The 19,924-nt window shown below is 34.5% G+C and overlaps 1 protein-coding gene across 1 annotated transcript; it reads right to left on the bottom strand.

Annotated features, from left to right (window-relative positions):
- Nucleotides 1-9,121: 9,121 nt before the first annotated feature.
- On the bottom strand, nucleotides 9,122-13,775 carry LOC104903120 (mitogen-activated protein kinase 3). The gene is made up of 6 exons (XM_010691116.4): nucleotides 13,340-13,775; nucleotides 12,996-13,125; nucleotides 12,390-12,527; nucleotides 10,861-11,193; nucleotides 9,921-10,104; nucleotides 9,122-9,751 (listed from the first exon to the last, which is right to left on the bottom strand). Exons 1-6 carry the CDS (start codon nucleotides 13,513-13,515, stop codon nucleotides 9,582-9,584), a joined length of 1,131 nt encoding a protein of 376 aa, XP_010689418.1. The 5' UTR covers nucleotides 13,516-13,775; the 3' UTR covers nucleotides 9,122-9,581.
- Nucleotides 13,776-19,924: the final 6,149 nt, after the last annotated feature.

Below are 19,924 nucleotides of genomic sequence, written 5' to 3'. Positions count from 1 at the left end.
GTTCTCCCCCGAAATCTCATAAGCTCCATAGGGGGGTAGTCGTCAACACTGAGAAAGGCCCCGACCACTTGGACTTTAACTTTCCGGGGAAGAGTTTTAGTCTTGAGTTGAACAACAAGACTTTGTCTCCAACCCGAAATTCTCTTTGTTGAATCCAGTGATCATGCCATTTCGAAGTTTGCTCTTTGTATAATTTTGAGCTCTCATATGCATCAAACCGGAGCTCCTCAAGCTCAACTAACCTTTCCTTTTGAGCGTCTCCCGCCAAGTGAATATCCATGTTGAGTTCATTAATTGCCTACCAAGATTTGTGCTCTAGTTCAACCGGCAAATGGAATGCTTTAATTTGCCCTACACAAGGTGATATGGAGTGGTGCCTATAGGTATCTTGAAAGCTGTGCGAATAGCCCAAAGAGCATCATCGAGCTTCAGAGACCAATCTTTTCTTGTCTTATTGACCACTCTCTCAAGGACGTTCTTTAGTTCTCGATTTGAGACTTCAACATGGCCTTAGGTTTGGGGGTGATAAGGAAGACTGACTTTGTGATTTACCTCGTACTTCTTCAAAAGTGCTTCTAATTGCTTCTTGGCGAAGTGTGAATTGCCATGACTTATCAATACTCGGGGCACTCTAAACCGAAGGAATATGATCTTCTTCAGGAGCTTGGTCACAACCTTGTGGTCATTGGTGGGGGAGGCAATGGCTTCAACCCATTTTGTCACGTAATCGACCGCAACAAGAATGTACATATTGCCAAAAGAAGAAACAAATGGACCCATGAAGTCGATTCCCCAAACATCAAATGGCTCAACCTCGAGAATGTTTAGTTGAGGCATCTCATGTCTTTTGTGATGCCACCGCTCCTTTGACATCTATCACAACCCATTACAAACTCCCGAGCATCCTTTTGCAATGATGGCCAAAATATACCACATTGGAGTACCTTAGAAACAGTTTTGCTTGCTCCACCGTGCCCTCCACATGCCAAGGTATGAAAATGGTTCAAAACCGAGGTCATCTCATGATTGGGCACACACTTCCTAAACACTCCATCGTCACACTTCTTAAACAAGCCAGATAATTCGCATAGTCCGCGGAACCATGGAATCTCATTATTCAGAATGGCGAATAGCGCTTCTTCGCTAAAATCATCTCGTCTAGATCCAAGAGCTTCTCATTAAGAGAGAGGCGAGAAAGATGGTCAGCTACCACACCAACCGTCCCCTTCTTCTCTTTCATCTCAAAATCGAACTCTTGAAGAATCAATACCCATCTAATGAGTCGAGGCTTGGCATCTTTCTTACTCATCAAATACCGGACTGCAGAATGGTCCGTATACACAACGGCCTTATTACAGGTCAAGTAAGATCGGAATTTGTCAAATGCAAAGACTACGACCAACATTTCCTTCTCCGTAGTTGAATAAGTCCGTTGAGCATCATCCAAAGTCCTACTTGCATAAGCTATCACATGTAGCCTTCCTTCCTTTCGTTGACAAAGAACAACACCCACTGCAAAGTCACTAGCATCACACATTAGTTCAAAAGGCAAGCTCCAATCCGGAGCTTGCACAATGGGGGCCGAAATAAGGGCTTTTTTCAAAGATTAAAAGCCTTAATACTATTCATCAAACTCAAAATCTACATCTTTTTGGAGTAGATTCGTCAATGTTTTGGCTATTTGAGAAAAAGCCTTGATGAAACGCTGGTAAAAACCCGCATGTCCAAGGAAAGAACGAACTCCCATCACCGAGTTCGGTGGTGGAAGCTTCTCAATAACCAAAACCTTTGCCGGATCCACTTCAATGCCCTTCTTCGACACTTTATGCCAAAGGACAATGCCTTCCTCGACCATAAAGTGACACTTCTCCCAATTCAGGACGAGGTTCGTCTCTTGACACCTTTTCAATACACATTCAAGATTAACCAGACATGTGTCAAAAGACGAACCACACATGCTAAAATCGTCCATGAACACCTCAATAGAATCCTCTAGCATGTCGGAGAAGATTGTTGTCATACACCTTTGAAAAGTGGATGGGGCATTACACAAACCAAAGGGCATCCTTCGATATGCGAATGTCCCATACGGACAAGTAAAGGTGGTTTTCTCTTGGCCATACGGGCGCACGTTTGTGTGCGCACCAATGTGGTCTGTGTTTTGTCTCTGAAATCACTGAAGGTGCGGGCGCATCACTATCCATGTGCGGGCGCACCATTGTGTGTGGGTGTCTCCAAACGCACCTCAAGCTCCCTCGGTTTCTCTATCTCTCCCCCTTAAGCCATATCTCGCAATACTTGGCCCTAAAAAAGGTCATACCTGTAGTGGAAACACGAGAAAACATGGTGAAAGCATATGTACTAGAAATTCGATCAAAATAGATCGAAAATCTAGCAAAATGTCACTATGATCAATCAATGATCAAGTGAAGAAATAGAAAGGGAAATGAGGATAAAAGGGGGGAGAAAAGAGAATAAAGAGGACCAAACTAAACCAAAAGGAGGTCATATAGTGTGTTAGAAACACACTTATCAGCCGTTAATGAAAAAAAACTCGGCAAAGCTTCAGCCAACTGCACACCCCACTTCTCTTTATTGTAGGCATGAATTGTTCAACCTATTTTCCACAATACAAATAGCACCAGTCTATCTAATAACCAAGAATCTTTTTCTCAAAAGATCCTTAGTTATTAGATTGATTAAACATACTAGTGTAAACAATTTCGAGTGTGCAAAACCTTATTCTCAAACATAATATCTTGATAAGATTAACTATCTTTAATCCTTTCTCCACAAGATAAGAATATCTAAAAGAATATAAAAGATATATATGAAAGATATTTTTATGATTTTTATTTTTTTCAAAATAAAACTATGATTATTTGTCATCATCAAAATAGTGAAACCAACATCAAAAATTAAAGTGTTTAAACTAATTTAGGACAAACATATAATGAAAATGTTCAGACTACCCTAGGATGTAGGGAGTATTTTCTTGAATAGTAACACTAGTGGAATTATCTTCAACCAAACAACAGATTTTAGGGCGCAACGAGGGCACAAATCTTCTTCATTTTTTCTGTAAATTATTTCTCTTACCCTTTATTTCTCTCATTCATCTGTAAGGATCAATGGCATCTGGGTGGTTCATTGTTCAGAATTATATTTCCTAGATTTGTTCTCCCGATCTAACATAAAGGAAGAACTTTCTAAAACGGCTAATAAGGAAAAACAAAGAGAAACTAATGAAGTATTTGATACAAAAAAACTATCGAGCATATCAAATCCATGTTTAAAAACAAAATCTTGCTTACCCTTTAACCCTAATTTAATGCACCTCAATTATTACTAATATTTTTATTTCTAATACATATGACCATATTTTATTATATTTGATACTAAAAAACTATTGAACATATCAAATCCATCTTTAAAACCAAAAACTTGCATACCCTATAACCCTACTTTGATGCACCTCAATTATTACTATATGTGGCCGCTCATACCTATAATATAGGTGCAGTCGGCCTATGTGGAAAAAAAACCCTAATAAACTTATTTCCCAAATCCAATCCCAAACGTCAATGCAACTTGCAGTCGCTTCCTTTTCTTCCATTTTCTTCTCTCTCCAACTACGACAACAATGGATTACTAAGAATCACCAGGTGTTCCGTCAGACCCGCGCCTCCTTGGAAGGTCTGCACCTCCAAGTGGATCTTGCTATGAAACAACATCAAGTGTTCTCGACTCAAGCTACTATGGTTGAGGCCACTTTACCCACGAATGATGATATCCCTCCGGGTTTCTTCCTGATTGACATTGGTCGCCTATCATCGGCACAACCTCAACTCATATTTCGCATTGATGGATCGTGGCATGCTAGTAGTCACATGGAGCATGCGCTTAGGTTGCTTCCCACGGCCCTGGTCCAAGCCCACTCGTACCAGGTCAATACATGCAAGGTAGGAAGATATTTGCTAGTTTAACCCTCCAGACAGAAGCACGGGCCTGCCACATGGCCCTATCATGGACAAAGTCTCGCTCGTTCGATCGGATCCTGATCTTAATAGACTCAGTACAGTTGATTCATCTTCTTTAATCCCCCTATCCTACGGACATTTTTGTCATGCATCTGATTACATAGATTCGATAGTTGGGCAACACTCTCCAATGGTGTAGGCTACATAGTAAGTCGACAGGAGGTGGCGTCAACGCATGACTTTGCAAAATTTGATGCACTTCCATTTCGCCAGTTGATTTGTTCTAGTTTTGTACGCTTTCTTGATGTCCAAAAGAAAAACTACGACAACCATGGCAATTTGCCGTGCTTCGATGAGGAATTTGGGATTATATGGCAGGAGGTCGGCAATATTTGACATTCACGCATGAGAAAAGAAATAAATTTCACATTACAAATTTTGATTATTTAGGCAGACATGCTTACAATTGAGCGTCGAGCATATTCTGCAAAAATAGTTTGATTGATTATTTGCGTTCCTATCATCTGGACAAATTGGAGTACGTGGAAACAAAAATTATCTTGAATAATATTTTAGTTTCTCTTTTATTTTGATAATTTGTGATTTCATTTCATTGATTAAGAATGATGCCAAAAGGCATTAATCGAAATGCACGGTACTGATTATCGAAAGTATGATAAATCTGCCACATTTTGATTGTAAACAAGAACTTCACTTTATTGATTCGAGCAACCTTATCTAATCATACCAGTAATCCTATTTTATTTACATAAGTAACTCCTTCTATTGTTACACATAACCTTGTTTAATTTTTTTAGAGTAATCATGGTTAATCATATGAGTAACCCATTTTGATCATATTAGTAATCTAGTTTGATCCTATTAATAACCTATGTTAATCTTATGAGTGACCTAGTTTAAACTTATGAGTAACCTAATTTATTCATACAAGTAACTCGAATTATTCACACAAGTACTCCATATATTAATACGAGTAACCTCATTTATTCATACCAGTATCCCCATTTAATCATATGAGTAACCCTATATTGTTCACATAAGTAACCCCATTTTGTTTACAAGAGTTAATCCTCTATTATTATGTGTAACCTAAAAATATTTTATGAGTAACTCCATTTATTTTTTACAATTTCTTCGATTTGGGAATTTCATCTGAGTAACCTCCTTTATTTGTTCATATCAGTTCCTTATTTATTCATAACATATCATACCAGAAATCTCATTTGTTCATATGAGTAACCTAAAAATATTTTATGAGTAACCTTAAAATATTGTTGGAGTAGCCTCATTTAATCTTATGAGTAACCTTGTTCAATCTTATGAGTAACCCCTATTGTTCACACAAGTAACCCCCTATTTATTAATACCAGTAATGCATTTTATCATATGAATAAATTGTAACCACATTCGTTTATAACAATGGCAACAAAAAGGGGGTTTATGCTAGTATTAATAAATAGGGGGTTACTTGTGTGAACATTCGTTTATGCTAGTAACCACATTCGTTTATAAAAAGTAACCCTATTTATTCATACCAGTAACGCATTTTATCATATGAGTAACCTCATTTTGTTCATATCAAATGGGCCCATTTTATTCGCATTAGTAACCACAATTGTTCATACAAGTAACCCCCACTTATTAATACGGGTAACCTCATTCGTTCAATAGGAGTAAGCCATTGATTCATCCTAGTAACCTCATTTAATCATATGAGTAACCTCATTTTGTTCACATAAGTAACCCCATTTTATTCGTATCAGTACCCCCAATTGTTTATACAAGTAACCCCCACTTATTAATAAGAATAACTTCATTCGTTCATAAGGAGTAACCCAATTTATTCATACTAGTAAACTCATTTAATCATATGAGTAACCTTATTTGTTCACATAGGTAATCCCATTTTGTTTATAAGAGTAACCACATTTCTTTATAGGAGTGACATCCTTTTATTGTTAAAAGTAACCACATATTCATACAAGTAACTCCATTTGGTCATAAGAGTAACTTCATCTAAGAGCAACTCCATTTGTTCATAAGAATTTGTGCATAATGGTCAACTTCAAAAGGTCATAACTCACAAAACACTTACTATTTTTGGAAGATTCAAGTTGGAGATGAAAATTTGGCTTGGTAGCTTTCTAACGCCTGGTCAAAAGCTCGATTCTGATGAGAAACAAGTGAGATATGACCATTTAAAACTGGGCTGACAGGATATCGCGCGCGGCCACACCTGTAATTTCGTGTGTGGCCGGCAACACGCAAGACGCACCGTTATTATTAATATTTTTATTTCTAATACATATGACCATATTTAATTATATTTGATACTAAAAAAATTATTTAGTATATCAAAATGCTAAAACAAACCAAAAAAAAAAAAAGCATTGCTACTATGGGGCCTCGAACTAAAGCTAACATACATATCAGGACACTTTAGTAAGAGTTTAGGTAAAATATGTTAGTAAGGGATATCAACACATTATAATTTTCAACAAAATATTATTTGTGAAAAAATGGCACTCGTATTTAATTAAACTCTTTGCTATTGATACGTTATTATCATTAAATATATCACCCATAATACTATAAATCATATGATTTCAAAAATAAATATGCTTGTAATTGGTAATTCGTAGATTTCGGCGAAGAACGTCAGGTGAGAACTAATCCAATCAATACATGTTTTGCCGACAAATACTATTTTTTTAGGGAAAAAGAGATGTGCATTAATCAAGGGACAAAACGTCCGTTAGTTCATAAGGGGAAACCTTCCTAGGATAATGGTTCTTCCAGCATTGCTCCACTCCAAACGGCACGAATCTAGCAAGGTTATGGACAACAATATTTCCATCCCTCTTAACATGGCTAAAACTAATAGAGTTAATACTTGTATTCAAAGAAAGAACATCACCTTTAGAGTCTAAATCAGAGAAAAATAAAGCGGCTTTAGAAAGTCTAGAGATGACAACTTGAGCATCAGACTCAATGATCACGTCCAACAGGCCATGAGACTTGGCGAGACGAACAACAAAAAGGATGGCTTTGCACTCACCAACATCGGGGGGCCAACATGCTCGCAAATGGTACCTTGCCCGTAGAATCATGCGTTATAGCTCCCGTTCCAGCCCAACCATCAGCACTTAGATGAGCGTCAACGTTGATCTTAATAGATCCGAGTGGTATACTCGTTGTACTCCTCAACCTGTCTCTCCACTCGCTGGCTTACCACTGCTAAAGGTTGGGTATTATTCTCAAACACAAAGCGATTGCGTTTAGCGCAAATATTCCATGCCACGTAACTACCTCGTTGTACTACTTTTTTATTAAGCACGTCCCAATTCTCTACAACATCACACCCACTTCCCACGCCAACATTACTCACCATGGCTTCACATCCGTGCGCCCTCCATAAGCTCTGAATTCTTGGACATGAAAATAGAGTGTGGTGCGTCGTCTTAGCTACGTTGGGGCACCAAGAACAGCTTCCGTTATCAAGCAAATGACGTGTCCTAAGAATCTCCCTCGATGGTAATGTGTTTGTACAATATCTCCACAAAAAGTGTCACACCTTGGGGGATACTTCCATGCTCCACAAGACAACCCAAGCACGATGAAACTGGTATAAATGTCCCCCTTTCCCTAGCATATATGTCGTCTTCACCGAATATAGACCATACTTCGAAAAAGCCCAAGTCAATTCATCCTTCACCTCCCTAGAACACTTTTAATTTGTTTGCCGAAATTAGGCGATAAGTTCCCAACAAAAAGCTCATACGACAAGTTTGGGGTTTCTTCCTTGAAGAATTAGTGTTAAGCTTTATTTTTGGGTTAAATCAAAATGTTATTAAGATCAAAGTATGATTTCCATTAAATACAACATGGACTTTCACAAGAAATTTGAAATTTATATTCCATATGGTTCAAAATTTTAAATCAAATTCCAAATTATATAAATTTGAATCCCACATTAAATCAATAATGTCCTTCTCCAAACTATGTCATAATGATGACGGTTTTATTAATAGCTACTTGATTCAGCAAATACATGGGGCATGTGTCACATTTAGGGGTATTATCTGTCAAGTCGAGCCCAAACTCATGTTAGTTCGGCTTATGTTCATTTAAGTTTATTCGAACTCGTGCCGAGCTTAAAACTTGATGAACCGAGCTGTGACCGAGCCAAGTCTTGATCAAGCGTTCACTGAGCCATTATCAAATTGTTCGCAAACAAGCTTGTTGACCTATTATTATCTTTAGTTTACTCTTCTTCTTTATATATTTTTTTTGAATATTTTTGTTTTTCGAGTTTATTCTTTGATAATAAAACTATTAACCTATTATTGTATAATATAAATTTCTATTTATGTATACATACATAATACATTATTTTCATATATAAAAAAAGTAATTGAACCTTTTCACGAGCTTTAAAAGTCGAACTTGTCATAACTTAGCTCGACTCGTTAAGGTTTATAGCCAAACTTGAACTCGAGTCGAGCAACAACAAGTCGAGCTTTGATCAAACTTTGACCGAGCCGAGCTCAAACTATTCACAAATAAGTCAGGCTTATTATCACCCCTAATCACATTATTCGATCCGGTTCGTTGTATTTTCATCGAAGCCGAAGTTGATTTGTTTGTTGATTGTATTTTGTTTTTCTTTAATGTCTACTGTAAAAGATCGTTTGTCTTCAATTAACGAAATTTCACTTAAAAAAATGTATGTATGCATAGTTTTATCTCTAATTATATCTTTTTGTTTCTTAATTTTCATGTTATACCCCAACCTTTTTAAAGTTCCACATATTATCCTTATGATTTTTTTTAATGCTCAACCATTTAACTATGCATCATTAGTTTCGTCTATATGTTGTAATTTGATGGAATTAATCTTACTCATCAATATTCCCTTAATGAGTTAAATTGTATACAAGTTAAATTAGTTTTACTAGATTACAAAAAGTAAATGAAATCAATGAAATATAATTAATAGCAAGAACATTCTTTATAAAAAGGATAACATTAAGGATACTATGTGGAATTTTAAAAAGTTTAGAATACTACATATAAAACAGAAGAAATATAAAGATATGACATAAAAAAAAAACACAAAATTAACAACATATTCCCTTGGGAGAATGATATAAAGCTCATCGACTTCGTTACCTTGTACTTTTACAACTTAATCCGCCAATCAATTAACGGCATTACTTGCAGCACTAATGCAGTAACAAAGTAAAGGTCCCGTGAAAAAAAATAAAAAACCAAATAACAAAGCAAAGGTACATTTAACTTAACCTACAAGTACAACACTAGATTTTCTCCTAGCGCGTTTTAGACCAGCTGAACTACATGCTGGTAAGAGTAGAGCAGATGGGTTCAAGCAGAGACTCAAAATACATGCAAGCTGATCTCCAGAATTACAAGAATAAGTATTACACATCTTTTTTCTTTTTATTTTGGCAACATATATTACAAATCATATATACAAAAAAAAAAAAGGAGAAAAAAATCACTATACCAGATAAACAGCAATAGTAACTGAAGAGAAGAGTTATTCCTCAGGGGAACATATTAAGCATATCCCGGGTTGAGTGCTAAAGCTTCTTCATAAATCATGTCTTTCATCTGCTCTTCTCCCAAGGCTTGTTGCTCAAACTCAAATGAGAATGGCTTTTGGCATATTGGTTCATCAGCTATATCATGTAATCTAGCAAGGTAAGGATGCGATAGCGCTTCTTCAACTGCACAGGAACAGAAAGTTCAATCATAATCACCCCTAAAACTTCGAAGACCATATGATAATCACAATCATGGAGTTATGTCCAAGTACAATAATAATTAATAAACCTCTAGTTTCAAGTATTCCAAAGAACATCTCTTTTGATAATGCGAAAACTAATCAGAACTTACCAGTAATTCTTCGTGTGGGATCAAATGTCAGCATTTTCTCGATGAGATCGATTGCCAATGGATTAACGTGGGGAAATACTTGTCTTAATTGTTGACGAGGTTGTGGTGGTAGCTGTCGAATGTATCTTCTCGCATCTTCATTATGAAGAAACCCTAGATCAGCTTCAGTCGGTGTACCAAGTAGCTGACGAAAGAGGAAACATGGGTCAGTAATGAAGTGTAATGGTGTGAGAAATTACTGAAGTTTGATCACCGCAATACAATCAGTACATCTCTATCCATATGAAAGGAAGCAGTGGAACGCAACATCAATAAAAGCTATTTCCTCGGTTGCATTCATATACTCATTCTTTCCGAGGATAAAGTGATATATATATAGTGTTACAAATTGTCAAAAAAGAAACTGTAATATTTCCTAAACTAGTCATGATTTTGATATAACAAGACGCCTCAACTTATATTGAGTGATACAAAAGAGTGGAGATCGAAGGTTTTATACTAAAATCAAATGATATCCTCAATATTGAACGTTCAGAGGAGTGTGACATACTTCCTCTATTCTCCAAACACTTGCTCATTTGCTTTTTCAGTCAAAGTTCGTCAACTTTTATCTAATATATAAGAAATTTATTTTATCATGTGGGAACATATGTAATATCCCGTTGAATGTGTATTATCACGACATCAACTTTTTTATGTTATTATAAATATGTAATAAAAAAATATTGCTCTTAAAAAAATGTGCCTTGAAAATTATGGAAAAAGCAAAGGAGCCGTTCTTCGGGGGAACATAAGGAATAAAATTTCTAGACAGTGGCAAAAGTAATATCATATCAGGAGTAGGGGATTCTCTTTTCTCAAGTAAAAATTAATCAAAAGTTAAGACTTCCAAGTTGGACATTATACTAATTACATCTTAGTTTGTATCGAAGAATCTCACCTCTGTCAACAGGCGCATTTGGTGAACATGGTCCTTGCCAGGAAACAAAGGCCTTCTGTTCATGAGCTCCATGAATATGCAGCCCACAGACCATAAATCAATTGCAGCAGTGTAATCAGAAGAATTGAGCAGAAGCTCGGGTGCTCTGTACCATCTAGTGACAACATATTCAGTCATGTGTTCATTTTCTGAGGTTGGCCTTGCAAGACCAAAATCACAAATCTTGAGATCACAATTTGCATTTATCAAAAGATTGCTTGGCTTCAGATCTCTATGGATGACATTTGCTGAATGGATGTATTTAAGCCCACGAAGTATCTGGTACAAGAAATACTGCAAGCATATACAGTATAATCCAGCGAAATCAGCTTTTACAGTCTCTTAGATTCTTAGAGAAGCCTAAAGTCAACGAGTAAAATAGATTGAAAGTCTAAATCAGTCTTAAAATGCCAATTGAGTGAAATTTTTTAGACATAACAATGCGAGTGATGTTCCAAAATTAGTATACACCCAATAAAGTTGCTATTTTGACCAAAGAAACATAACTACAAAAATGAATTTCCCATATTACACTTAAGGAAGTTGTGACCTCCTTCCAAACATTCACATCGGAAACACGTTCGACTTATAGTTGAAATTGCGTTTCCTAATTAAGCAAAATTCTTTAGAACATAACATTGCAAGTGAAGTTCCAAAATCAGTATACACCAATTGAAGTTGCTGTTTTTGACGTAAGAAACATGACCAGAAAAATGAATTTGCCTTAAGGAAGTTGTGTCCTCCTTCAAAAACATTCACATCGGAAACCCGTTGGCCTTGCAGTTAAAAATTGCATTTTATTGATTTTGTGAGGAACTCAAAGTGAAGAAGAAGAAGAAGAACATAATATGTTGTCTTAATGTAAATCTAAGGTGTTCTGACTGTCAAGTTCTTGTAAAGCATCAAAATACAACAGATATCATTGCCAGCTTATTTTATGGTTTGAAATTTAAGAGACAAGAAAACACTTCGGTCTAGTATTCAAAAACTCAAAATTCAATACTGCCATGATAACAAACAACCCCTACAGAGAAAATGAAATCAAAGAAACATTAATAAGGACTAGGGTTATGATCAATGGCATCCTAGTTTATATATCATATGCATTAGTGAGGACTGGGGTTATGATCAGTGTCATCCTAATTATATCTGGTATGCAAAATAGTGTCTACATTGGTGGCATTTTTTTAATTTTTGAGAAACTAACGGCTTTTTTTGGATATTTCGCAATTAAATAAGGGTTGTATTAAGGAATTATATTTTGAAACTTACTAAAAATGCGACTAAATTATGCATTATCTGCGTATATCCGATAGAAATTACGAGTTTATATGATCACCGCATAAAAGTACCACATAAATAGTAACGATTTACCGACTTTGTTCTTCTAGCACTAAGGTGAGCAAGTCTGTTTACTGTGAAAGTCTTAAGCATAAAAATGACACACTGAGACAAATACATCATCACAAAAGAGTGAAACAGCATTTTACCTGACAATGCTCCTCTGATAAACTTTGATGAGATCTGATTATTTGATGAACATCAGTATCCATAAGCTCAGTTGCAACATAGACGTCAGAAAATTCTCTTCTTAGAGGAGGAGGAACAACATCCCTTAAAGCTATTATCTGATTTCAAGTCAGCAACAACGATATTAGTAAAGAGTATTTTCCAAAATCATAACAAGCCAAAAAAAAAAAAATACTCTTGTTTCTAAATAAATGCCAACAATCAAACTTGGAAGCTATTCAAACTAGTACAGAAAAAGCCAACAATGTCAGTATGTCACCATTCAAGTCAACTTTCACAAAAGTTTTGCTTATCAAGTAAATAAAAACAAAAATTGACCTGTTTCTTTCCAATTTAGCAAATTAATGAAACAATTCAACCAACAAGTATCCCAAATACCAAGGATGTCTTGGCCTGTTGGTTAAGATTGAGGTAGTGTGAACGATAGGTTACAGGTTCGAATCCCCCCTCCCCTTCTTTATACTTTGTATCGCTTTCGTGTTCATATGGATAAAAAAAAAATAAGTATCCCCAATCCACAAAAAATAATCACATATGTACAAATATGTGTTAAAAGAAAAACTGACATTTTCATGATCGAAATGGCGGAGGATTTTGATCTCGCGAAGAGTACGTTTAGCATCCATATAATTATCAAATGCATTTGCAATCTTCTTCATCGCAACCATCTCCTTCGTCTCTGAATTTAACACCGAACTGCTCAATTTCCAACAAAAAAAGGAAAAATATTAATGTCAAAATAACAATCAAACTCATCATTACCAAAAAAAGGTCAAATTTTACGGCAGTTCTATCAAATTTCACGGGAGTTACTATATGATTCTGTCGTGCATATAAGACTAGTTCATAAAACAATTAACAAGAAGGGGAAAAAAAAAGGGGCAGAGGAGAGAGAAAATAAAATAATTACCAGACGATGCCATAAGCACCACGACCGATGGGCATGATCGGAGGGCGATACTTAGAGGTAACCTCAAACAAGTTTCCGAAGATATTGTACTGAATAAACTGACCACCATGAGTAAAAGCAGTCGGAAACTCAGGACTTAATCCGGCTGCCATCTGATTTTGAGCAACTTCCGACATCGGTGATGATTAGTTAAACACAAATACTAGTCTGTTTGGTTGATGGATTGATTTATGTATGATGATTGATGAAGATAGAGGACTTCCCAGTTGGAAAGATGTGGAGAGGAAGTTAATTTATACAGCGTTGAACAAGACCGAGTCTGCGGAATGGAGTATGTATTTGATTGGGGGGTCATGGGTTGGTTAGCAGGTGCGAGGAAACGAGCGCGACGGGTCTATAGGTAGCTCATCTTGGACCAAAAACTTGTAAAAAGTTGCGGTTTTACCATCAAGTATCTCTATTCTCTGCGGTGTTTCTAAATTTATGGGTATCTTTATTATTTGAAAAACACCTACACTTATTATTTCAATAAAAGACATAAAATGCTCTTACTGACTAACGGCGTCATGATTCTGTCAGTCATTAACTCTAATGAACCTTCTTATCCTAATTAACGCTCTATTCGAAGTTGAATTTCTAACAATCACATTGCAATATATAATATAAACCTTATATGCATGTAAATTGTAATGTGTGCGAACTGTATTTGCATTTTACTTTCTCAAAAAAAAAAAAAAAATTAAATGTCGTATGTGTTTATATTTTTTTTCCCTTTTTTGTGTAAATTAAACCGTTCGTAATCCCCTTTTTTTTCTTTGGAGAATTTATCAGAATTCCCATTTGCACCCTTTTTTTTTCCAGATTCCCCTTTTTTCTTCCTCCTTTGCTCCTTCTCCTATCTTCTCAATCACCCTACGCCGTCGTTGTTGGTTGGTCGCTTGATGCCGCTGCTGATGTTGTTGGTGTTAGTGTTAGTGTTTCCTCTCCTTTTCTCTCTCCTTTACCTGCACTTTGTTGTTCATCTTTTCTCCGTCCTTAGGTATGTATTTACTATTATCATTGTTGTTGTTGTTGTTCCTTGCACCACCACGAGCCACTACTCGTTGGTGTTGTTGTTGCTTTGCTTCTTTTTTGTCTGGTTTTATTTATGCCTTGATTGTTGTTGCTAATTCGAAGAAGAGAGAAAGAGTTGAGGTTGTTACTTGAAACCTTTGAAAGAGTGAATGAGGATGAAGAAGAAGTGGATTTAATGGAGAAATGAGGTGTTGTGTTTGGAAGCGGTGATGTACATGAAAGAGAGGGGTCGGTGGTAGTGGTGGCAGCTGCATCATCAAGGGAGTGGCAATGGAGGTGTTTGGGACGCCATAAATATAGTGAGGAAGAAATAGGAAGAGTAAGTGATGAAGAAATTAGGAAGAAATGGAGTTGCAAAAGTGTGTCAACGCCGAAAAATCCAAGTTAATGTCAGAATTTGGTAAGCGTTGGCTTCTCATAAAAAAGAGAAAAAAAGGTGGTTGGGTTCCCAAATTTTTTTTAAAGGTGGTTTGTGACCAAAAAAAATGGTTATAAAAGGTGGTTGCTGACAAATTTTTCTTGTTTTTTTACTTATTCAATTTTTTGGTTCCCCCTATGTGTTGACTTATATAATAGAGATCTAATATGCCAACTAAAATTATCGAGAACCATGTCCTTGCCAGTGCCAACTAAGACACTAGTGTTTCTTTTAGTAGTTGGTTATGAATGGTGTAATGAGAATGAATTTGTATGTAAATTTGTAAACAACATCATTGTTTATTATCATGGTAATGCTAATTTATCATAAAAGTGTCTATTTTTTTCTTCTATATTTTCATTTGCATCCAATGCTATACGTATTTTCATTTGCATCCAATACTATACGTGGTAATGAGTAGTAATGAAAATTGTTTCCCCTTGGAGAAAAAAAACGCAAGCTTAAGGGTGAGATTGCTTCCTGGTGAAGAAAAAAGCACAAACATGAGGGTTGAAATTATTTTCTCATGGAGATTTTAAGGGGGCTTCCTATGTAACATTACACTTAAAATTAATCATTACCATCATTTTTAACAACTACCAAACGGGTCATTGCGGGTAAGATTATTTGGGAATCTTAGTTGTAGCTTGGTTCAGATTTTGAAAGTCATATGCAATAATGTGTTCAAGACTTTACTTGAGTCTTGAGAAGGAGGCTTGAAAATCAAAACTTTATGCTTGATACTGGTTACATTGTACTCTTTATGTATTTTTTTTATCTTTCTCATTTAGAATATTGACACTATTTACAATTAGAGAGAATTTTTTAGATTTTTTCTCAATATACTACATCTTTTTTTATTTAGTTGCAACATTCACCTTTTTGCACAAACTTTAAGAAATGAAAAAAAAAAGTATAATTGACCCACTTCCCCTGCTACTAGTACTGATCAAGCTCAAAAGAGTAGGTAAAGTAAGGGTAATATAGTCAAATTATCCCAAAAGCTTTTCTAAAAAGGGAAATGTTGCAACTAATTAAAAACACCTAAAAGTAGAAATTGTTGCAACTAAATGAAAACAGAGGTAGTATAAGAAAACATATAATCATGTGGGGTCTTGTTTGATTCGTCTCAATGAATACTTTATTAATATTCAATTATTATAATTTTTACTAATATGTAATAAAAAATATTTAATGTAAAATAAATACATCAGCAAACGTACATAGTCAAAATAGGAAAAATAAAAAAATACCGACAAAGTATCATCCAACAATTACTTTCTTATCTAATTAAATTGCGCTTACCCCATCACTCAAGATATCCAACTTTTTTTTTCATAAGGTATAAATGCATAACTAGAGTAAATCTTGGGTGAGTCTGAACAACTTAGAAGAAATTTGATATGCCATAGTCTCTAAGCTAGATCAGGGAGTGAGGAGAGACGCGCTTTTTGGTGGAAATCGAAAGCAATGGCTGTGATTTTACCGCCCGCCACTTGCTTTTTGGTGTTGTTTCTTGATTGTCCACCTTTTTGAATGGTCGTTGTTTTGACGTCTGCTAAGGGATGGTTGGACTTTTTTTTTCTTTTTTTGTTTTAGATATAATAACAAGTTGGACTGATGGGAGTATGGCTATTGTGATTAGTCATAAGGTAAACTGATTTTTTTAATAGCCTTCTTTTATCAACAGGTTAATACTATAGCAAATCTTAATTATAGGAAAAGGTAAGGTTTAGGCTCATTGGGAATCCAGCTTAAGATGTCAAAGTTAACGGGTCAACAAGTCAATGGGAACTAACTAGAAGAGTGATCAAGCTAATATATATTTCATAAAGTCTTAAAAAAGACGGTTTTATATTAGTCTTAACGTGAGACCTGACCGGTCTAAGAGATATATATATTTAGAAAACGGATTAAGGGTCTATTCTCTTCGGCATAAAACAACTGAACTGAACTGAACTGAACTGAATTGAACTGAACTGAATTAAATTGAATTGAACTGAAATGAATAGTGATATGTGAGAGTAAAAGTATTGTCAAGAGCTGAACTGAACTGAACTGAACAAAACTGAACTGAACTGATCTGAACTGAACTGATCTGAACTGTACTGAACTGAATTGAACTGAACTGAACTGAACTGAACTGAATTGAAAATAAGTTGGGGAGAACAGGCCCTAAGTCTCACAAATTCTCACGGTAATATTTTGGCGAATTAGTTAAGTATTTTAGCACAATAGTTTAGAGCTGGTAATCTTTATATAGACTTCCATTGTTTTTAGTTGTTTTTTCGGACTGAATAAGTCTGAACCAAACTGAATTGAATAAGTCTGAACTGAATTGAACTGGTTTGAACTGAACTGAACTGATCTAAACTGAACTGATCTGAATTGAGTATTATTAATAATTACAAGTAGAGTAATATTTTTATCATCATTGATAATGATAATAATTAATAATTTTAATGATAATATTAATACTAATACTAATAATATGCATAACAATAATATTCTTATGAATTGAGTAATATTAATAATAACAAGTACAATAATAATGATATGAAGTAATAATATTATTAATATAATATGTTTCTCCAAGATTTCTATTCGCAAGTCAATATATACAAACCAATAGCATGTTTCACGCCTAATGCTGTAGAATAGTAACAATAGCATGCATGACTCCTAATTCTAAGCAACAGAATATTGACTTGCCTAATTTACAAAATACATAACTATATTTACATATATTTGACTACTCCTATAGTTGACATATATTTGAAAAAAAATATTGCTACAATCAGGGAATACTTGCTACAATCAAGAAACCTTGAATAATATCTTCAAACAAAAATCCCACTTTTTATTGATGGATTTGGGATTTTACCAAAATATGCTATTATATTGCTTGAAAATCACACTTCCCTCCGGTGTTATTGCTTCTTCTCTCCCATGATATTCAAGGTTTTGTTTATGTCTCCTAAAAATAACAACTTGTATATATATATATATACATATATATATACATATATATACATATATACATATATATATATATATGTATGTATATATATGTATATATATGTATATATATATGTATATGTATATATATGTATATGTATATATATGTATATATATGTATATGTATATATATGTATATATATGTATATATTATATATATATATATATGTTATATATATATATATGTATATGTATATTAGTATATATATATATATATGTATATGTATATATTTATATATATTATATTATGTATATATATATATATATATATATATATATATATATATATATATATATATATATATATTATATATATATATATATATACAAGTTGTTGGGAATTAAGCATTGACTTTTACAGATTTCTTCCTCCATGTCAATTTATAATTCCTCCTTCTCTCCCATTATATTTAACTTTATGACTGAGTTTTTTTGCTCCTATTTTTTTTAAAAAAAGTATGTATTTTTTTTTATCATTGTACAGATTCTCCCATTTGCCACTAAGTTCATAATTATCACCAGTTACTCAACGCCTGAAACGACGGTATGTGATTTATCTAAGAAATTACAAGTATTACCTAATTGTGTTCCTCCTTATCTATTCCCTCCATTTCTATTTTTTTCAGATTGTGTATTGAGCTAGTTGATATTAAGCTGTTTTTTCTTAATTTATATCAGAAAGTAGGCTGATTTTTCTATATTTATCAGGTGTTATTACTGGCTAAGTAATGTAATTTGTCATGTTCGCGTTGGTGTTAACTGTTGTAATTAGCATGTTGTTGTATGTAGAATCTGGGTCAAATATGAAGGGATTAAAATGATATCGACATGTATTTGTGTGACAGAGATGCCCTCTATGTGTTTTGAACTTTTAATCCATTTTCAACTGTTTCATAATTTTAAACTTTCATACTTAACTGAAGAATAGTCACCACTCAGGCATTCACCATAGTAATTAGAGGCTTTCATTAACATAAAAGAAAAAAAACAAGCTGAGTATGTATTGCTTGTCTGTTGCCATGTTATTGAAAGCGAAAAGCTTTCATTTACGTCGGCTAAAATTAAAAAAAAAATCTATAGCATAACTTATTTAATTTTTATCAACAAGGCGGTTTGAATGGCTATTCATAACATAAACAATGTGTTCATAATATAAATATTGAATAAACATTAAATTTAACCAAAATTTATCTATCATAAAAAGATTGTAATGCATTGTGTTAATAATATAAACATTGAGTTTAACCATAAAAAAAAAATCTTCTATAATCTCTACAGCTACTTTTACACTTATCGCTATTACATGTTTCCACTTATGAGTTTATGACTAATGATAATTGTCTACTAGTTATTGCTATTAATTATTCTGTTGCTATTTAAATTAAAGATATTGGATTGTTGGATTTGTATCAACATGTGATATTTGGGTTCATGAATTAAAGAAAATGCCAAGAATAACATGGTCGGACAAGATATCAGGACAATTGTTGACTATTCTACTTGAGGACAAAGAGGCCGATTGACTATCATAAATAAAGGGTCCGGGGACACCGACAAAGACTTGAGTGGAGGTAGCATACCTGTCATTTCTTGTGAAGAAAGTAAATCCCCTCCCCCAAAATCAGATGTGCGAAAAGTGACACCCACCACCTCTCGCAAACGGCAAAGTGAAGAGGCCATTAATTCTTCTGAACTCAAAAGAAGGCAAACTAGTTTTGACAATGTTATTGAGTTACTATCGGGGGCTGGTGCACCTTCAAAGACTCAATTGGTTAGTGATGCTCAATCAAATATGGAAGTGGTTGAGGAGCGACGCAATGAGTACTTTGAAGGTGTACCATTTAGAAATCGCATGTGATCTAAAAGTTGGAATGTCATGGCATGTTGTTCGTTTGATAAAATTTTCACATTTATCCATTTGGGATGGGAAGGAAATGCTCATGATATTACTGTATGGAGGGATGCTTTAACTAATTCCAAATTCAAGTTTCCGCATCCACCACTAGGTAAATGTATATATTTTCCTTCCATAGCTTAACAATCATGGATTCTAATATGATTGTTATTGCAATGAT

The sequence above is a fragment of the Beta vulgaris genome, chromosome 9 (genome assembly GCF_026745355.1).
Source record: "Beta vulgaris subsp. vulgaris cultivar EL10 chromosome 9, EL10.2, whole genome shotgun sequence".
NCBI classification, from domain to species: domain Eukaryota; kingdom Viridiplantae; phylum Streptophyta; class Magnoliopsida; order Caryophyllales; family Amaranthaceae; genus Beta; species Beta vulgaris.
The sequence above is the reverse complement of the archived record's forward strand: the minus strand, read 5'-3'. Positions and strand labels throughout refer to the sequence as shown.